The sequence below is a fragment of the Coturnix japonica genome, unplaced genomic scaffold, assembly GCF_054131305.1.
Source record: "Coturnix japonica strain WE unplaced genomic scaffold, WE-NBRP24 Scf080, whole genome shotgun sequence".
NCBI classification, from domain to species: Eukaryota; Metazoa; Chordata; class Aves; order Galliformes; family Phasianidae; genus Coturnix; species Coturnix japonica.
The window spans coordinates 441,741-459,096 of record NW_028188983.1 but is presented as its reverse complement, the minus strand read 5'-3'; the positions used below and the strand labels follow the sequence as shown (position 1 = coordinate 459,096).

The 17,356-nt window shown below is 60.3% G+C and overlaps 3 protein-coding genes across 10 annotated transcripts; 1 reads left to right on the top strand and 2 right to left on the bottom strand.

Moving 5' to 3' along the window:
- Window positions 1-134: 134 nt before the first annotated feature.
- On the bottom strand, window positions 135-8,388 carry POU6F1 (POU class 6 homeobox 1). 6 transcript variants are annotated; one of them, XM_085534298.1, is made up of 13 exons: window positions 7,991-8,134; window positions 5,941-6,020; window positions 4,995-5,105; window positions 4,551-4,752; window positions 4,265-4,377; window positions 3,784-3,892; window positions 3,667-3,702; window positions 3,005-3,207; window positions 2,713-2,841; window positions 2,357-2,563; window positions 2,113-2,251; window positions 1,844-2,018; window positions 135-1,079 (listed from the first exon to the last, which is right to left on the bottom strand). In XM_085534298.1, exons 1-13 carry the CDS (start codon window positions 7,998-8,000, stop codon window positions 734-736), a joined length of 1,860 nt encoding a protein of 619 aa, XP_085390424.1. In that variant the 5' UTR covers window positions 8,001-8,134; the 3' UTR covers window positions 135-733. The 6 variants fall into 6 exon arrangements, with proteins under 6 accessions (XP_085390424.1, XP_085390425.1, XP_085390423.1 ...); XM_085534299.1 differs by having other exon boundaries at window positions 3,667-3,892; window positions 8,048-8,388; XM_085534297.1 differs by having other exon boundaries at window positions 2,113-2,215; window positions 3,667-3,892; window positions 7,991-8,135.
- Window positions 8,389-11,191: 2,803 nt separating this feature from the next.
- DAZAP2 (DAZ associated protein 2) lies at window positions 11,192-14,448 on the top strand. Its single transcript, XM_085534294.1, has 4 exons — window positions 11,192-11,319; window positions 12,175-12,296; window positions 12,478-12,720; window positions 13,094-14,448. Exons 1-4 carry the CDS (start codon window positions 11,196-11,198, stop codon window positions 13,220-13,222), a joined length of 618 nt encoding a protein of 205 aa, XP_085390420.1. The 5' UTR covers window positions 11,192-11,195; the 3' UTR covers window positions 13,223-14,448.
- Window positions 14,449-14,698: 250 nt separating this feature from the next.
- SMAGP (small cell adhesion glycoprotein) lies at window positions 14,699-17,198 on the bottom strand. Of its 3 annotated transcripts, XM_015887019.3 has the most exons (5): window positions 16,968-17,054; window positions 15,622-15,691; window positions 15,356-15,428; window positions 15,102-15,176; window positions 14,699-15,025 (listed from the first exon to the last, which is right to left on the bottom strand). In XM_015887019.3, exons 3-5 carry the CDS (start codon window positions 15,384-15,386, stop codon window positions 14,853-14,855), a joined length of 279 nt encoding a protein of 92 aa, XP_015742505.2. In that variant the 5' UTR covers window positions 15,387-15,428; window positions 15,622-15,691; window positions 16,968-17,054; the 3' UTR covers window positions 14,699-14,852. The 3 variants fall into 3 exon arrangements, with proteins under 3 accessions (XP_015742505.2, XP_085390421.1, XP_015742504.2); XM_085534295.1 differs by lacking the exons at window positions 15,622-15,691; window positions 16,968-17,054 and adding an exon at window positions 17,081-17,198; XM_015887018.3 differs by lacking the exon at window positions 15,622-15,691.
- Window positions 17,199-17,356: the final 158 nt, after the last annotated feature.

The following is a 17,356-nucleotide window of genomic DNA, read 5'->3' as shown; positions in this document are numbered from 1 at the left end:
GGGGACGCGGGTTCGAATCCCGGGTCGGGATCATCGTGCGATGAGTTGCGCGGCCTCAGCCGGGATCGGGCCGGATCGTGGGGGGAGCAAAACCGAACCCCCCCCCCCCAATGGAAAGAACGGGAACAGGAAAAGAAAAAAGAAAAATACTGTTTATTTCACACCACTACATCAAGTGCATCGTGTCTCCATCACCGCACTCCGTCTGTCCGTCCCTGTCCGTCCATCCCCATCACTACCAGGTTTGGGGGGGCTGGTCCTGCTCCCCAACCCCCCCCTCGCTCTCAGCCCTGCCCGTCCCCCCTTAGTGCAGCGTCCATGTGGGACCGGGGGGGGGAGGGGGCAGAGCGCTGGGTGGGGGCACCCCCAGACCTCAATGTGTGACACCTTCATTGTGGGGCTGTGGGGTCCTTCAGAGGGCTGAGCACCTTTGGGGGGGGGGGAACCCAACCGGGGCCTCAACGTGATCCGGAAACACGGAAAAGTCACAGAAAAAGGAGAAAAGGGCCCAAAAAAACCAAGTAATGAACATCGCTCCGGGGGGAGAGAACAGACACAGAATGGGGACCCCTCCCCAGGGGGACACGGGGGGCGAGGGGGGGGTCGGCACCACGCACAGAACGGGGCGACGAGGCACAAGTGTGACACGGGGGGTAAAGATGGGGGGGGGGGTCACAAAGTGCTGATCAATGGCAGAGGCTGCGGGTGGGGGGGGGACGAGGGACCCCCGTCCTCATGGGATCTGAAAGACGTTGAGTTTGCTGGTGTTCTTCAGCGTCTGGCGGCGGTTGCAGAACCAGACACGAACCACCTCGCGGTCGTAGTTGAGCTCCTTGGCGATCTCGGTGATCTCCTGCCCCGTGGGCAGCGCGTTCTTCTCGAAGTACGAGTTGAGCGCCTCGATGGCCTGAGGGGTGAACGACGTGCGGCGCTTCCGCTTCTTGGACGGCTCCCCCCCAACGAACTCCATCAGGTTCTGCTGCCCCTCCTGGTTGCGCAGCTCGGCCTCGCTCAGCCACTTCTCCAGCACCGGCTTCAGCTTCTGGGCGCTCTTAGGGGTGATGTCCAGCTTCTCGAACCTGTGGGAACAGCATCAGGTCAACAGAGAGAACAATATTCATAACCTAACCCTAACCAGGATCCTAACCATAACCCTAACCCTAACCATAACCATAACCCTAACCCTAACCCTAACTATAACCCTAACACTTCTCTAACCCTAACTCTACCATAACCCTAAACCTAACCATACCATAACCCAAACCCTACCCTAAGCCTAACCATAACCTAACCCTAGCAATAACCCCAACACTAACCATACCCCTAACCCTAATTCTAATCTAACCTTAACCCTAATCCTAAACCTAACCCTACCTTATCCCTAATCATAACCTTAACCCTAACCTAACCATAACCCCAACCCTAAACCTAACCCTAACTATAACCCTAACACTTCCCTAACCCTAACTCTACCCTAACCCTAACCTGAACCCTACCCTAACCCTGACCATAACCATAACCATAACACTAACCCTAACCTAACCCTAAGCCTAATCATAACCTTAACCCTACCCTAACCCCAACCCTAACCCCAACACTACTGTATCCCTAACCCTAACCCTAACCTAACCCTAATCCTACCCTAACCCTAACACTACCGTACCCCTAACCCTAACCCAAACCACGAGGCACTACCTGAGCTCTGGCAGCCTTGGTGAATCCAGCCCATGTCCTTCCAACCCAACCATCCCATGGTTCTGGTTCCGTGCCCTTTCAGGACCCTCCCAACTAACCATCCCCCATCTCTAGGCTCGCTGTGGGGCAGCCCCCTCCCCATCCGTACCGGCAGATGGCAGACTGGCTGTACGCGGGTCCCTCGGTGGCCGTCAGCGCCTGCCCCACTTGGGTCTGGGTCAGCCCCAGCGACAGGCGCCGGATCTTGAAGTTCTTGGCGAACTCCCGAATCTCCTCCAGGTTGATTCCATCCTCCTCGGCGCTGCTGTTGGGGGCTGCAGGCTCTGCAGGGGGGGGGCACACGGTGTGAGCAGTGAGGGACCCCAAAGGGGAACCCCCCCCCCCTCCATTCTGCTCCACGGGGGCGGAGCGACTCACTGGACACCAGCTGGCTGACGGTGGGGGTCTCCGAGCAGGTGATGGGGACGGGGGCCGGGGTCGCCTTGGTTGTTGGGGCTGGGCTGGCGATGACCACGGCCGGCTGGGGCAGCGGGGGGGCTGGTTGGATGGGCTGCACCTGGGGGTCAGAGCCGTGTCCCCAACCCAGCCCCACAGCCCCCCTATGGGGTGGTCGATCCGCACCCCATGGATGCTCTCAGCTCTCCCCGTGCCCGGAGCTCACCTCGCTCTTGGTGGGGGTCTCGGGGGGGCCGCTCTTTTTGCTGGTGGTCGCCTGGATGGTTCCGCTGGCCAACGTGGCGATCACTTGGCCCTGGGCATTGAGCAGCAGCTGAGGGGTCACCGCCTGCACTTGAAGGCTGGGGGCGGGCGCCGGGCTGGCCGCTGCGATGCCGGGGGGGTTCACCACCCAGGGGAGGGTCCCGATCACCTGGGGAGGGGGAGGCAGCGTCAGCTGCGGGGTGTCCAGCCCCCAAACAGCCGCCCCATAGGGGTGTCCAGCCCCCAAACAGCCGCCCCATAGGGGTGTCCAGCCCCCATAGCGCCGCCCTATAGCGCCGCCCCCCCCGGCAGCAGCACCTGTCCCTGCGCGTTGGTCAGGATCTGCCCCGCGATGCTCTGCACGCTGGGGATGGCGTTGGCGATCACGGGAGCGGCCGCCAGAGAACCCAGGAGCTGCGTCTGCCCCCCCAGGGAAGCGGCTCCGATCTGCGGGGGAACCGGAGCAGCCCATCAGCCCGACGGCCAAAGGCCAACGGGGGTCCCGTCCCCCCCGGGACAGCAGAGAGGGCTCAGCATCCCACGGAGATGGGGAAACTGAGGCAGGGCACAGCGGGTGGTGGATGTGGGGGGGGGCTGCCCGGCTCCTTACTATGCCCGGGTTAAAGGCGAATCCTGCGGGCTGCACCGCGATCTGGGGCTGCGTCTCCAGCGGTTTCGCTGCGGGGGCGGCGTTGGGCTGCGGCAGGATGGGGGGGGGCTGCGCGGGGTACGAGCTCTGCGGCTGGGGGGGGGGTCGGGGCTGAGCGGGGGGCAGCGGGGCCGGGATGGCCGCGTTGAGGACGGCGGCGGCGGCTGCGGGGGGGGAAAGAGACGGAGAAGAACGTGAGGGGGGCGGGGGGGGCTCAGAGCCGCCTGCGGGTTCGGCTCCGTCCGTCCCATCCCGCGGGGCACGAGGATGATGCGGGTCAGACCCCAAACCCCCCCCACCAAACAACCCAGGGCTGGATCACCCCGCCCGCACAGCGCTGACCCAGCGGTGGGGGGGGGTTGTTCCCATTCCCCATGACCCCACAACGCCCCCCCCCCCCATCCCCACACCCCGACCCCCGTCTCACCCCACCGCCATCCTTCGTCCTGCCCGCCCCTCCCCCGCTCTCCCAGCACCTTTCGGACTCGGGGGGGTCCCGACAAACCCTTTTTCTTCCAGCGCCCGCCATTAACAGCCGGTGTAAAACCCCTCCGGGAGAGGACGGCCGGGAGAGGAGCAGGCGTGCAATTAAGGATGCTGCAAAGCAGAAGAGCAGCGGTTACCTTGCAGATTGGCTATAGGCGGTTTGAACATTCCCCCTGTAGGAGAAGCAGCCGTCAGTCCGGGAAGGGCAGCGACCGTTGCTGTAGGAAATGTCCACACAGCCAGCCCCTGCTGACCTGCCACTTGACCTGCAATACTGATGGGGATAAGAAGAGGTTGAGTAACTGTCCCTGCCGGAACCATTACTCCTGTCACAACTGTTGCTAAGTTTTCCTGAGTCAAGACCTGCAAAAGCAAACAAGATTTAAAGAAGAACAAAAATCAAACTCGGCTGCAGAAGCATCAACGAGGCGACAGCGAGCGCGGATGGTCGGTCCCACCCCCCCCAACCTCACAGCTGGGATCCCAGCTCTGCCGACCCCCCCCCGACCCCCAAAAGGGGCCGATGTTCCCCCTCACCCCCCCCCTCCATCCCACCCCACGCGTCGCTCTCTGGCAGCGCCTCGTTTGGAGGGCGCAGAGCGGGGGATGCGCTGATGGGTCGGGGGGCGGCTCCCCCCCCCCCGTGCCACCGCGTTGTGCCCCGGAGCCCCCGACCCGCGGCCCCGGATCCATCAGGCTGCCCCCCCCCCCCCAGAGCCCCCTCCCCGTAGTTACCTGCGGGGCTGCTTGCACGGTCAGCGGGGTCAGGGGCTGCGGCTGCTGGCTGCCAGGGGGGCTCAGGGAGCCCGCTGTGCCGGGGGGGGCTCCGGTTGGAGGCTTGGCTTTGCCTGGGTGGGGGTGGGACAAGGGGCTCAGAGCAGGAGGATGGAGGGGGGGGGGGTCACCGGCCCCAAGAGATGCTGAAGGACAGCGGAGATGCGGCACGTGGAGGGGGGTCAGTGGGCACGGGGGGGTGCGGTTGGGTTGGGGGGGGTCTTAAAGGTGACCGCCCGAATCCCACCTGCTGCCGGTTCTGCTCCTCGTTGCGGTTCGGTGCCGGGCTGCCCGTCCGCGCTGCCCCCATCGCCGCTCTGTGCCGGGGGTCCCTGCGGGCCGCCCCCAGGAGCCACCGCCGCGGCTCGGGGCTCCTCCTCGGGCGGCGGAGCGGAGTCAACACCGACCTCCAGCACCCGGATGGTCTCATGGCCGGACATGACGATGACCTGAGGACCCCCGACGTGACTCAGCTCCGGGTGGGGGGGGGGGGGGGGGCTCCGGATCACAGCACAGCACCCCCCGCATCCCAAAGGGGAGCTCGAAGCCCCCCGAGCGGGGCCCACATCGCTGCTCTCTTAACGAGCAGCTGAGGGGCTCTGCCAGATTTGAGGGGGGGGGGGTCTTCAGGAGGGCCCCCCTGGGGGTTGCAAACGTTGCAGTGGGATCAAACAGCCCCCCCCCCCCATACCTGCTCATTGACTGTCAGCGGGGCATCCTGGCTGCGCACGGCTGCAGCATCCATCGTGTGATCCCCGGGGACGTGGCAGAGGTTGGGGGTCCGGCTCAGACCTTCCTCATGCTGTAAGGGAGGGATGCAGCCCCCATCACCCCCCACCCACCCGGAGCATCGCTCCTTGTGCTGAATTCCCTGTGCTGAATTGTGCTGTGAAGGGCTCACACAGCTGCTGGTGGGGGGCTCACAAACCCAATGGGGGCTCACACACCCAACCTGCCTCTATAAGAAGCTAATAAGCATTTATTCCCTATGGGAAATGTCCTGGATGAGAACACCTGGATGGGACCCATCCATATGGGAACCCCTGTATAGGAATGCCTGGATGAGAAGACCCATATTGGAACACCCAAATGGGAACATCCATATGGGGACACAGCTGCTGTGCATTGTGAAACCTGGCCTGAGCCAGGGCATGGAGGCACCTCGGGCTGCCTGCATGCACTGCCATTAACAATTCATTGCCCTGCAATGGAGAGCGGAGTGAGATGAGCAGGCAGCCAAGGAGGCAGCTGGAGTCATTAAAAGTTAACGAGGTCTCCAACAGGCAGAGCCCAGCCAATGGTGAGCAGAGCGGAACAAGACCTGAACTGCCTGCGTGGGGCGGGGGGGGAAGAGAGGAACCTGTGGGTCGTATTAGGAGGGTCCTTAAAGACCATAGAACCATGGGATGGTTGGGTTGGAAGGGTCCTTGAAGATCACAGGACCATGGGATGGTTGGGTTGGAAGGGACCTTAATGGATATAGAAGCATAGGACGACTGTGTTGGAAGGGTCCTTGAAGATCATAGAGCTATGGAATGGTTGGGTTGGGAAGGTCCTTGAAGCTCACCCAATTTGACCCCCCCACTCCCACCCCAGGGACACTGCAGGGCACTTTGGGACCCCCACTGCTCACTCACAGTTTGCTCTGAGGGCCGCAGGGAGCTGCTGGGTTGGGGATGTCCCAGCCCTTTGGTGGCACTCGGGGTTGCACTGTTGGCTGTGGGGAGAGAGAAAGCAGAGCTGAGGCCATGGGGCTGAGAACCATCCCTATCCCTATCCCATCCCATATCCCCATCCCATCCCATCCCCATCCCATCCCATTTCCATCTCATCCCATCCCATCCCATTTCCATCCCATATCCTCATCCCCATCCCCTCCCCATGGATCTCAGCAGCCAACACATTGAGTTCAGCATCGATCCGCATCCCCACAGGGGGAAAGCAATAGAGAGCAATTAGCAGCAGGCAATTAAGGGGCCGGAGCCCCCCCGGATGCTGAGCTGCATTTGGGCTTCTTCACATATATTATTTTCTGGGGGGGGTGGTTTTTTATTTGCAATTAATGGGACAATTAATTGGGGCAGATGGCTGCAGGCAGCGCGTGGCCAGAGGAGCCATTGGGTAACAGATGGCGGCCAGCACCAAAATGCACAAAGTAATAATATTAATATTAAGGGAAGGGGAGGTGGGGGGTGGGGGGGGGGTGGGGACCACCAGAGTGATTAGAGCCCCGTGTTAATTACAGCTCTGATGAGTCACACGCGGATCCCACGTGGGCGGAACTCTCCATCAGTGATGGATCTGAAGGGGTTAATTGGGGCCGGGTCATATGGGGACAATGGGGACAAGGGGTTGGGGTGTTAATTAATGGCCATCGTTATCCCGGCTTCATCCCTTTGGAATTCCCATCCCAGGGAACGTGGGGTCCCACGTCTCCCAGTTTATAGGGTCTCCCACATTGGGATCAATGAGATCATCAAATATGGGAAGGGACCCATAGGGATCAATGAAGTCATTGAGTACGGGAAGGGACCCATAGGGATCAATGAGGTCACTGAATATAGGAAGGGACCCATAGGGATCAATGAGGTCATTGAGTATGGGAAGGGACCCATAGGGATCAATGAGGTCACTGAATATAGGAAGGGACCCATAGGGATCAATGAGGTCATTGAGTATGGGAAGGGACCCAAGTAGGGCACAGCGTAGGGGAATGAGGGTCCCCCATGGACCCTGCTGTCCCCTATCTGCACTATGAATCCTGCAAGCCCCCCCATCCTGGGGTGCTGCCCCCAAAAATCCCATCGAACACCTAAACCTCAATGCCCCCACCTCGCTCCCCCCATAACCCCCCCCCACAAATCACAAAGCCCCCAGGTTGTGTCCCCATAAATCTCAGTGTCCCCAATTCATGACCCCCACCTCAATGAACCCAACTCACCCCATTACCCCCTGCTCTGTGCCCCCCCCAAACGAGTGCCCCCCATAAAACCCCTTATATGACATCCTATTAAACCCCACTGTGCTCACCCCATAACCCCCACCCTGTGCCCCCAGCCCCCCAGTAACCCCACTTTATGTCCTGCTTCCCCCCCATTCTGTGTCCCCCTAAATCTGTGTCCCCAAATCGTGCCCCTTCACACCTCCATTCCCCACTCACCCCCCGACCCCCCCACTCCTATGTCCCCATAAACCCCAATGCCCTAAAACTGTGCCCCCACAACCCCCCCATCCTCTGTCCCCTAAACCTCAATGCCTCACTCTGTGCCTCCCCCGTATTTCAATGCCCTCAACTCTCCCCATAACCCCCCCGTACCCCTCAAACCCCAACGCCTCAAAGTTGCCCCCCCATACACCCCATCCATCCCCTAACCCTCACTGCCCCCACGCTGTGCCCCACAACTCACCCCATAACCCCCCACTCTTCAAACCCTAAACCTCGATGCCCCCATAACGCCCCCAAAACATCCCTACATCGATCCATCCCAAAGACCCCCCCCACCCCACACCCCCAACTCACCTCCCCCCCCCCACCATCATCTCAACACCCCCAACTCGCTGACCCCACACCCCCCCTTAAATCCCAACACCCCAAACTCCCCCCCCATAACCCACCCCGCAACCCCCCCAACCCCCGATCCCCGCACCGTTTCTCTTTATCATAAATATATAAATTATGCTAATTACCGCATTGCATATTCACCGCGCCGGGCCCCGCCGCCCCCCGCCCGTCCCCGCACTCACCGCCCGGTTCCTCGTTCCCCGCTGCACCGCGCGGCGGCGGCGGCGGCACAAAGGGGCGGGGGGGGGGGGGGGGGAGTGATGGTGGGGGGGGGGCGGCCCCGGAGAGACGCGGGGTTGTGGGGTGCGGGATGAGATAGGAGATGGGGGGGGGGAGCGGAGCTTTTGGGGCGTTTTGAGGCGAATTATCGGGTTTTTGGGGTTTTTTTTGTTGTTTTCTCGGCTCCGGGATTATTTTTTTTTTCCTCCGTTTTTTTGCTGCTGCGTCATGAACATAATTTATGCGCGCGGCCTTTGCCGCAGCCGCGGGGCTGCACCGCGCACAGCGGCCGCCGGGGGCGCGCGGAGACCCCCCCCACCCCCAACCCCCCCCACCATCCCCCCCTTCGGCCCCGGAGTGAGACCCCAAAGCGGAGCCGACCCCCCCCACCCCACAACCCCGAAGCACGGAGCCCTGAGACCCCCAACCGCAGCCCCCCCCCCGCCCCCGCTGGGGTCGCCGCAGTCATGTCCCCATCCATGAAGCCCCCCCGGTACAGAGCCCCCCAAACTGGAACTCCCACACGAGACCCCCCCAAAAGTGAGAGATCCTCACAACCGGAGCCCCCTCCCCAAGCTCGGAGACCCCCCAAAACTGATCCCCCCAACCAGACCCTCCCCAGGCTCTGAAAGTCTGATCCCCCCAGCCCCGAGACCCCCAAACTCAGAGCTCCCAACAACCACAGCCCCCTCCCCACGCCCACCAGACCCCCCAGCTCCGAGTACCCCCGTCCCCAGCTGAAATCCCCCCAAAATAACCCAGTCCCATCCCACCCCAAACCGTGTCCCGGACACCCCGACCCCTCAGCTCTACCCCAGACACCCCCAAACCAACCCCAAACCTCCCTAGACCCCAACCCCAAACCTCAGCCCCATTGAATCCCACCTCCCCCCCACCCAGACCCCCTCAGCCCCAGTGAACCACCACCTCTACCCCCCCCCCTCTCCTTCCCCACACCTCAGGGTCACGCTTTGCATCCTGACCCCCATAGCAGTGGGGTGGAGACCCCCAGCTCTGTGTCCCCCCCCCCCCCCCATCGTATCCCTATCGCAGCATTTCACCACCATCAATTAATTCGTTCATCATCGCATTAACGTGAAGCAAAGGGGAGGTGGAGGGGGGGGAAACGGGGACGACAACCAAAGGGATTCCAAGCGCTTCCCCTCCCGACCCCCCGGTTCCAATTGGGGCCGAACCCCGGGATCGAGGAGCTTCGCTTAAAGTCATGAAACTGCCCCAAAAAGCCCCGAAAAGCCCCAAAAATCGCAAGCGGGAGGAGCGCGGCCGCCGTGCGGTAATAATTCAGGAACGCTCCATTTTCCTGCATAGCATTACCCGCAGGACCAACCCCCCCGGCATAATATGCAGCTGGGGGTGGGATCTGCCCACAGCACCAATGGGAGGGGGCTGCAAAAAGGGGCTGGGGGCTGCAAAAAGGGGCTGGGGGCTGCAAAAAGGGGCTGGGGGCTGCAGGGGGGGGTCGATCATCATCGAACGCCGCGATGATGAATATTTAAACACCTCCGGCTAGTTAAATCTCAGCCTCATTTGCATACATTGGCTTAATATAATGCGCGTGGGGGAGAGGCTGCACGTTGCATTTCTAATTTCCCTTCGAGATGAATTGATTTTAAGGCTGTTTTTGCTTTTTTTCCTACATGAAAACAACTTGTTGGGGGGGGGGGGGGTTGTTAATGTTAATTAACTGTTTGATGGAACGAGCTGACAGACCTTTCAGGACCCTTCCAATCCAACCAGTCCACAGCTCTATGATCTTAAAGGACCCTCTTAAATCAACTATCCCATGTTTCTGTGATCTTCAAGGACCTTTCCCAACCCAACCATTCCATGGTTCTACGATCTTTAAAGACCCTTCAAACCCGTTCTATGGGTCCATGACCTTTCAGGACCCTTCCAACCCAATCAACCCACAGCTCAGTGATTTTTTTAAGGGCCCTTCCAACCCATTCCATGATTCCATGATCTTTAAGGACCTTTGAACCCATTCTAGAGGTCTATGATCTTTAAGAACCCTTCCAAGCCATCCAATGGCTCTATGAACTTTAAAGACCCTTCCAACCCAACCATCCTATAGCTTTGTGACCTTTCAGGACCCTTCCAACACATTCAATGGTTCTCTGGTCTTTCAGGACCTTTCCAACCCAACCATCCTATAGCTTTGTGACCTTTCAGGACCCTTCCAACCCATTCGATGGTTCTCTGGTCTTTAAGGACCTTTCCAACCCAACTATCCTATGACTCTGTGACCTTTCAGGACCCTTCCAACCCATCTGATGGTTCTCTGGTCTTTAAGGACCCTTCCAACCCAACCATCCAATGCCTTTGTGCTCTTTCAGGACCCTTCCAACCCTTCCAACGCCTCTCTGATCTTCCAGCCCCCCTCCCCACCCCATGGTCTCGCTTGCAGCCATTCCCCCATTGTCAGTGTAAATACGGCTCCATCCCAACACACCACTGTGTACTTTGCAGCTCCGTTGCATTATTCACGAGCCCTCCCAGGCACGGCAGCCAGCTGCATATTCATCAGCAGTACTACATTATTCATGGCGTGTTGGCTCGGTCGTTGGTTGTTCGGAGCTATTTCTCCTATGGGGGGGGGGTTGATGTGTTGGTTGGTTGCTGATTTGGGGGGGGGGTCCAGACAGATTCTCCTATCAGAATCCTATCGGAATTAGGACCCAAACCATCGCGTTCTTTGAAGGTTAAAGCAGGAAACTTCACTCTCTGCCCCAGTTTTGTTCTCTTTGTTTGTTGCTTTAATGAGGGGTGGTCGGCAGGGACCCCCAGCGACCCCTCGGCCCTCACTAATGATCCCTGGGCCACAAACAGCCCCTTCCCCCCCCCCCAAAGACCCCTGGGTCGCCCTTTATTGACCCCCTCCCACCCCATACACCCCTCAGGGCCCACCTAGAGCCCCTCACTACTGCAGTCCTCATGTGCTGCCCCCCAAAAGTGACGAATTTCCCCCCCATTACTCCATGATCTCCCACTTGCCGCCCCCCATCTCATCATTACGCCCCCCCCCCCCACTCCAGGTTTTTTTAGTGCTGCGGTCCCTTTAAGAACGTTCGGCCCCGCCCCCTTTGCGTGATGACGCAACACCGTGCGTGCGGCGCCCACTTCCGGCCCGCCGCCCGCCGCAGTGACAGGCAGCAGGAAGAGCCCGGAGCGGGCACAGCGGGACCGCCGCCCCCCGCCGCCATGAACGGCAAAGGCAAGAACCGCTCCGCCAACCGGGCAGCACCGGGGGTCGCACCGATCCAACGCTGCCGCCACCGCGGGGTCGTGACTTGGGGGGTACGCGGCTCCTTTAAGGGCCGCGCCGCAGCAGCCGGGCCGGAACGGAACGGACCAATGGGAGCGGAGCTTTGGGGGGCGGGTCCGCGTGTTGCCATGGCGACGGGAGGGTCGGGCGGGGTTAACCCTTTGTGTGCCGCGGGGGAGCGAGTAGGGGGGGGGAATCCCCGAGTGACGTCACGGGGGTGGGGGGGGGGAGAGCGACCGGAGTGAGGAATAAATGGGGGGGGGGGATGGGGGGGTCCCCAAATGGTGGTGGGATATGGGGGGGGGGGTCATTTCCCCCTTATTATTGGGATTAAGGGGATTATTGGGATTAAGGGCTGAGTCCAAGGGGGGGTGGGAAGTTGGGACCCCCAGGGCGGTGCCATGGGAGGAAGGACCCCCCCCCCCCCCCCAGATAAAGGGCTCGAGGCGCCCCCTGCCCCATAGCACTGCTCCCTGTGCTCTGCCCCACAGCCCAGCAGGGGGACCCGGGGCTCAGCACCCCATGGACCCCCCCATAATGCTGTGGGTCTGCTGTAACCCTACAACCCCCCCTTCATCCCCCCCTCATGTGCCCCAACCTGGAACCAGCAGCTTCAATTTCATCACATTACAGCCCAGTTCCCCTTCCCCATCTCCCTGCACCTAGCACAGCCCTGTCACCCCCATGGGCTGGTCCCTATCAGTGTCCCCATAGGGGTGGGTGGGTCTGTGGGGTGGGTCTGTGGGGTGGGACTGTCTATGGGGCTGTCTATGGGTCAGGCTGTGACCTCCCCTCTCCCCACAGGGCAGTACCCCACTCAGCCCTCCTACCCGGTACAAAGCGCCGCCAACCCCCCCGTGTACCCACAGACCGTGCCCCTCCCGCAGCCCCCCCCGTACAGCGACGCTCCTCCTGCGTATTCCGAGGTGAGAACGGTTTGTTTCCTTCTGGAATAAGGGGAAACGTCCCCATGAACTCAGGGTTTGGGGATGGCACAGCAGGATTGAAAGTCCAGCTGGGGGCTGGGGAATCAGCTGGGTGTGCGGGGCCATAAAGGCTGTAATGACTCAATAACACAATAACATTCTGCCCTTTGGCTCCGTGCAGCTCTACCGGCCCAGCTTCGTCCCTTTGGGGGCAGCCACCGTCCCCACCATGTCGGCAGCGTATCCGGGTGCTTCCGTCTTCCTGCCCGTGGCTCAGTCCGTGGCCGTGGGGCCCATCGGTTCCTCCGTCCCTATGGCGTATTATCCCGTGGGACCCGTCTACCCCCCGGGCTCCACCGTGTTGGTGGAGGGAGGTTTTGATGCTGGAGCGAGGTTTGGGGCTGGAGGCACCGCCAGCATCCCAGTGAGTACAGGAGGGACCCCCCAAAAAGCCCATGGGGGGGCGTGCCTTGATTTCTGACCTGGGGGGCTGGGGGGGGTCACAAAACTACAGCTGCAGGCTGACCTTAACCTGGGCTGCACTGACACAGTGGGGGCAGTGGGGCAGGGAGGGGGTTGTCAGCTCTGTCCTGTTTAGGTCTCATCTGCAGCTCTGCCCCCCCCAGCTCAGAGGGTTGTGGTGGGGGGCACTGAGCACCTTTCCAACCCACCCACCCATGGTTGGTGACCTCCCCCTGCCCCTCATTCCCCACCCCAGTTTCCCCCCCACCTCCCAATCCCTGCATCCCCCTGATGTTCTGACCCCCCCCCCCACATTTTTGCTCTGTGTTTTGCAGCCCCCCCCTCCCGGCTGCCCCCCCAACGCGGCTCAGCTGGCCGTCATGCAGGGAGCCAACGTGCTGGTGACGCAGCGGAAGGGCAACTTCTTCCTGGGAGGCTCAGACGGCGGCTACACCATCTGGTGAAGAAGGAAGTGGGGTGGGGGGCTGCGGGGGGGGGGTCAGGGTTAGGGTTAGGGGGTGGGGGGGGCTACGTGTGTGTAAGGAACGGCGTCACGTACCGTCAGCACTGCTCACCCTGTAACTGCTTCAGGCCTGTGTTAACCTGAGCTCGCAGAGCCGAGGTGTCTTCCTGCTCCTCACCCCCATCCCGGGGGGGGGAGGCTCAGCAACTCTGCCCCTTCTTTCATCCCGGGGGGGGGTTTTGGGGTGGGGGGCTGCACATGGTGCACATGGAATGGGTGAGGAGCAGAGCACCGGGACCTGCAGCTCACAAAGCAGAGGTGCAATGCATCCTTCACCCACCTCCCCCTGCAGACCCCTCCCCTGTTGTCCCCCCCCCCCCCCCATTATGGGACCCCGGGACCCCTCCAAGTCCGCTTGGATCTCTTTGCACATTTAGGTCTAATCAAAGCCATGCTTTGGTGCCAGAAACACGATGCGATGTCGGGACATTTCATTCAATGCTAACTCTGCTTTTAGGTGATGCTTAATAAGCAGGATTCCCTCCCCTTTATCTCTTATACCCCCCACCTTTATCTCTTATCTCCCCCCCTTTATCCCTTATTCCCCCCCCTTTATCCCTTATTCCCCCCCCCTTTATTCCTTCCCTTATTCCCTCCTTTATTCCTTCCCTTATCCTCCCCCCTTTACTCCCCTCCCCCCCTTTATTCTCCCCCCCTTCCCCTCCTGTTTCACCCCCATTTTCCCCCTTTTCCCCCCTTTCTGACCTCCTGCCCCCCCCCACACACACTGTTGCCGTCCCCATCCCCACCAGCTGTGGGTCGTTATAGGAACCACACATTGCGACACAGCCCAAAGGGGGGGTTGGTTGGGGTTGGGGGGGTTGAATCGGATCGGGGTAAAGGAGAACCACGTCCGGGATCCTCCAGCTTCCTTTTTATTTGATTGGTGTTTTCCGAAGCAAAAAACGACCCCAAAAAGGGCCCAATTCCCACCTGATCCACCTCAATCCGTGTCCCCTCCAGTGGTGGGGGGGGGCTATAAGGGGGGGGGTGGTGGCACTGGGTCTCGTTGTGTGTGTGCGTGTGGGGCTGCGGGGCGCTGAACTGCGGGGATTTGCCTTTTTCTTTTATTTTATACTAAAAAGAATCGAAATAACATTAAAAAAAAGAAGTAAAAAAAAACCCAAAAAAAAAAGTAGAAATAAAGACTTATTTTGAACATTTGAATGCAGGACAGGCTTTGCTTTCCACCCCCCCCCTTAACCCCTCCCTACAATGGGATCCAATGGGCTGAACTGAGGGGGGGCAGAGCTGGGTTCGGGTCTGTGGCCGTCTGATATTCGCCTCCCAATTAGCTGCACTAATGACCCCAATATGCTAATGACCCCAATATGCTAATGACCCCACCATGCTAATGAGGAGCGGAGCAGAATCACTCGGTCGTGATGTGAGATAAAAACAACATCAATTCTTGCAGTGTTTGTCACCGGGTTGTATTGAAACACCCAAAGGGAGGGGATGGGTGCGGAGCTGCGGCTTCATTCACCTCCCTCTGCTTTAATTCATCAATTACAGACAACAAGGCAAGAAAAGCAGCTGCAGGTGGGACCCGGGGCGGCTCAGGTCAGGCCCTATATGAAATATTCCTCTTTCTCTTTGGATGGATCCTCTTCCATCTGCGCGGCCGTGTCCGCATCGGCCGCCGGCTGCTCGTAGGTGAGGTAGCTGCCCTTGTTTCTGTACAGGTAGATGATGATGACCACCAGCACCGTCAGCAGGGTGAGGAACACCAGAGTGATGACCACTGATATAAGGGGAGGAGAGGAGTTCAGCCCCATGCAATGTATGGGGTGGGGGTCGGGGGGGTGGGCAGCCCCTACCTGCGATGACGGCCGTGTTGGCTGCTTCATGGGGGGCGTTGGGGTGAGCCTTCTTCAGCCCCGGCGTCGTCAGCTCTACTCATGGAATGGCAGAATGGTCCCATTGGGTTGGATGGGACAATGAATCCCTGTGACCCCCCCGGGATGGGGACCCCCCCCTGGCCGTGCCCACTCCTCATTCAGCCCCCAACCCATCACGGGGTCGTTAAGGTTGGATACGAGCTCTAAGCATCAACCACAGCCCCGAGTCTTACCTGGGGGGAGCGTGGGAAGAGCCCCCTCCATGGCATCGGCGTGGGAGAGCTCGGGCTCGGGGCTCCTTCACAACTGAGGGGAGGAGGAGGGTCGTGATCAGGACGGGGGGGGGGCAACTGTGGGAAGCATCAGCACTTCACCTTTTGGTCCCCAAGGTGAAGTTGTGCGGGGCTGCAGCACCTTCTCCCCCCCCCACACACACAGACCCTCGCACAGCACTGAGAATCGCCCCCCCCCCCCGCACCGACCCCATCCCAACAACCACCTCAACGACCCCGAATGAAGCGGCTCCTGCACCGGACACGAGTGACTCAGCGCTCTGCGGAGCGGCACCGCTAGATGTCAGGAGCAAATACAGCAAATACAGCCCCAAAGAAAATCGATCAACGAGGAGTGAACGGAGCAGCAGCAGCAGCAGCAACATCCCATCCCTAAACATCGTCCCATCCCTAAACATCGTCCCATTCCCATCCCATTTCCTCTTCCAGTTCCCCCAGCCCCGCTGTGTGCAAGCACTGTGTGCCCACCCCATTCCCATTCCCATTCCCATCCCCATTCCCACCCCATTCCCATTCCCATTCCCATTCCTTCTCCCCTGCCCCACTGCATGCACACTCCATGCCTGCTCCATTCCCAGTCCATCAGCCCATCCCACTGTGCACACAGCATTCCCATCCCATCCCATCCCATCCCATCCCATCCCATCCCATCCCATCCCATCCCATCCCATCCCATCCCATCCCATTCCCATTCCCATCCCATCCCATCCCATCCCATCCCATCCCATCCCATCCCATCCCCATTCCCATCCCCATCCCATTCCCATCCCCATTCCCATCCCATTCCTATTCCCATTCCCATCCCATCCCCATTCCCATTCCCATCCCCATCCCATTCCCATAGCCTGCACCATGCCCACCCCATTCCCATTCCCATTCCCATTCCCATTCCTATTCCCATTCCTATTCCCATTCCCAGCATCCAACCCCTATTATACCAGCCCCCCCCCAGGCTGCAGCTCAGCACCGGCCGGTCCGGATGGTGCCAAACCAGTTTGTGGGGCACAAGGCAGCCGGTCCCGCAGGCACTGACTGCACAGCTCAGTGCTGAGCACCATGTGGGGCAGAGCTGTGGGGCTGAGCTCAGGGATGTGCAGGTGGGGTGGGAGATGCTGCCCTGTTTGCACTGCTGGGTGCAGGGGGGGGGGTCTCTCAGCCCCTGTCACCTCCATGGAGCCATGAGTGGTTCCTGCTGTGCAGTCAGACTCAGTGCAGAGCCACCAAACCCAGGGCTGGGCCCAGGACCCCACCATGTTCTGCTCCATCTCATGGGGTTCCCCCTAATCCCAACTCAGTGTTTGCTCTGCTCTCTGCAGGGCTGAGCTCCACATGAGCCTCTCCATGAGTAAAACTCCATGAGCTCCACATTCACCACCCCAAACCCAAACCCCAAACCCACCATCCCATACCCAGCACCTCACACCTAACAGCACCCCATACCCAACACCATACCCAACACCCCATACCCAACACCCCATTCCTACCGTCCCATTCCCACCACCCCACACCCACCAGCACCAATCCCAGCCCTGCTCCCCCAGCTCCCCCATACCCGTGTGGGCCGTGTGGGGCTGCAGGCACCATGTGCAGCTCCGTGCGGTGCAGTGCAGTGTAATGCAGAGCAGTGCAGCCCGGCCTCGCCTGGGCGTTCCCTTCCTGCCTCACCTTTCCAGTTCCACTGCCCCCGATGATGACAGAGCTGCAATTCCTCCTGCTTAACCCTTTGCTGGTGCAGGATGGGGCACCCCACAGCGGCACGACCCACACAGCAAAGTGCATTGCACACACATGGAGCCCATAGGGAAGTAGGGCACCAACCCCACTGATGGATCCGTCCATAAGACCCATAGGACCCACCCCATAGGGAACCCCAAAGCTGCACAGATGTTTGCATGGGATGCTCCAGCAGCGTGCAGCGCCAGCTGCAATGCAACCCCCACA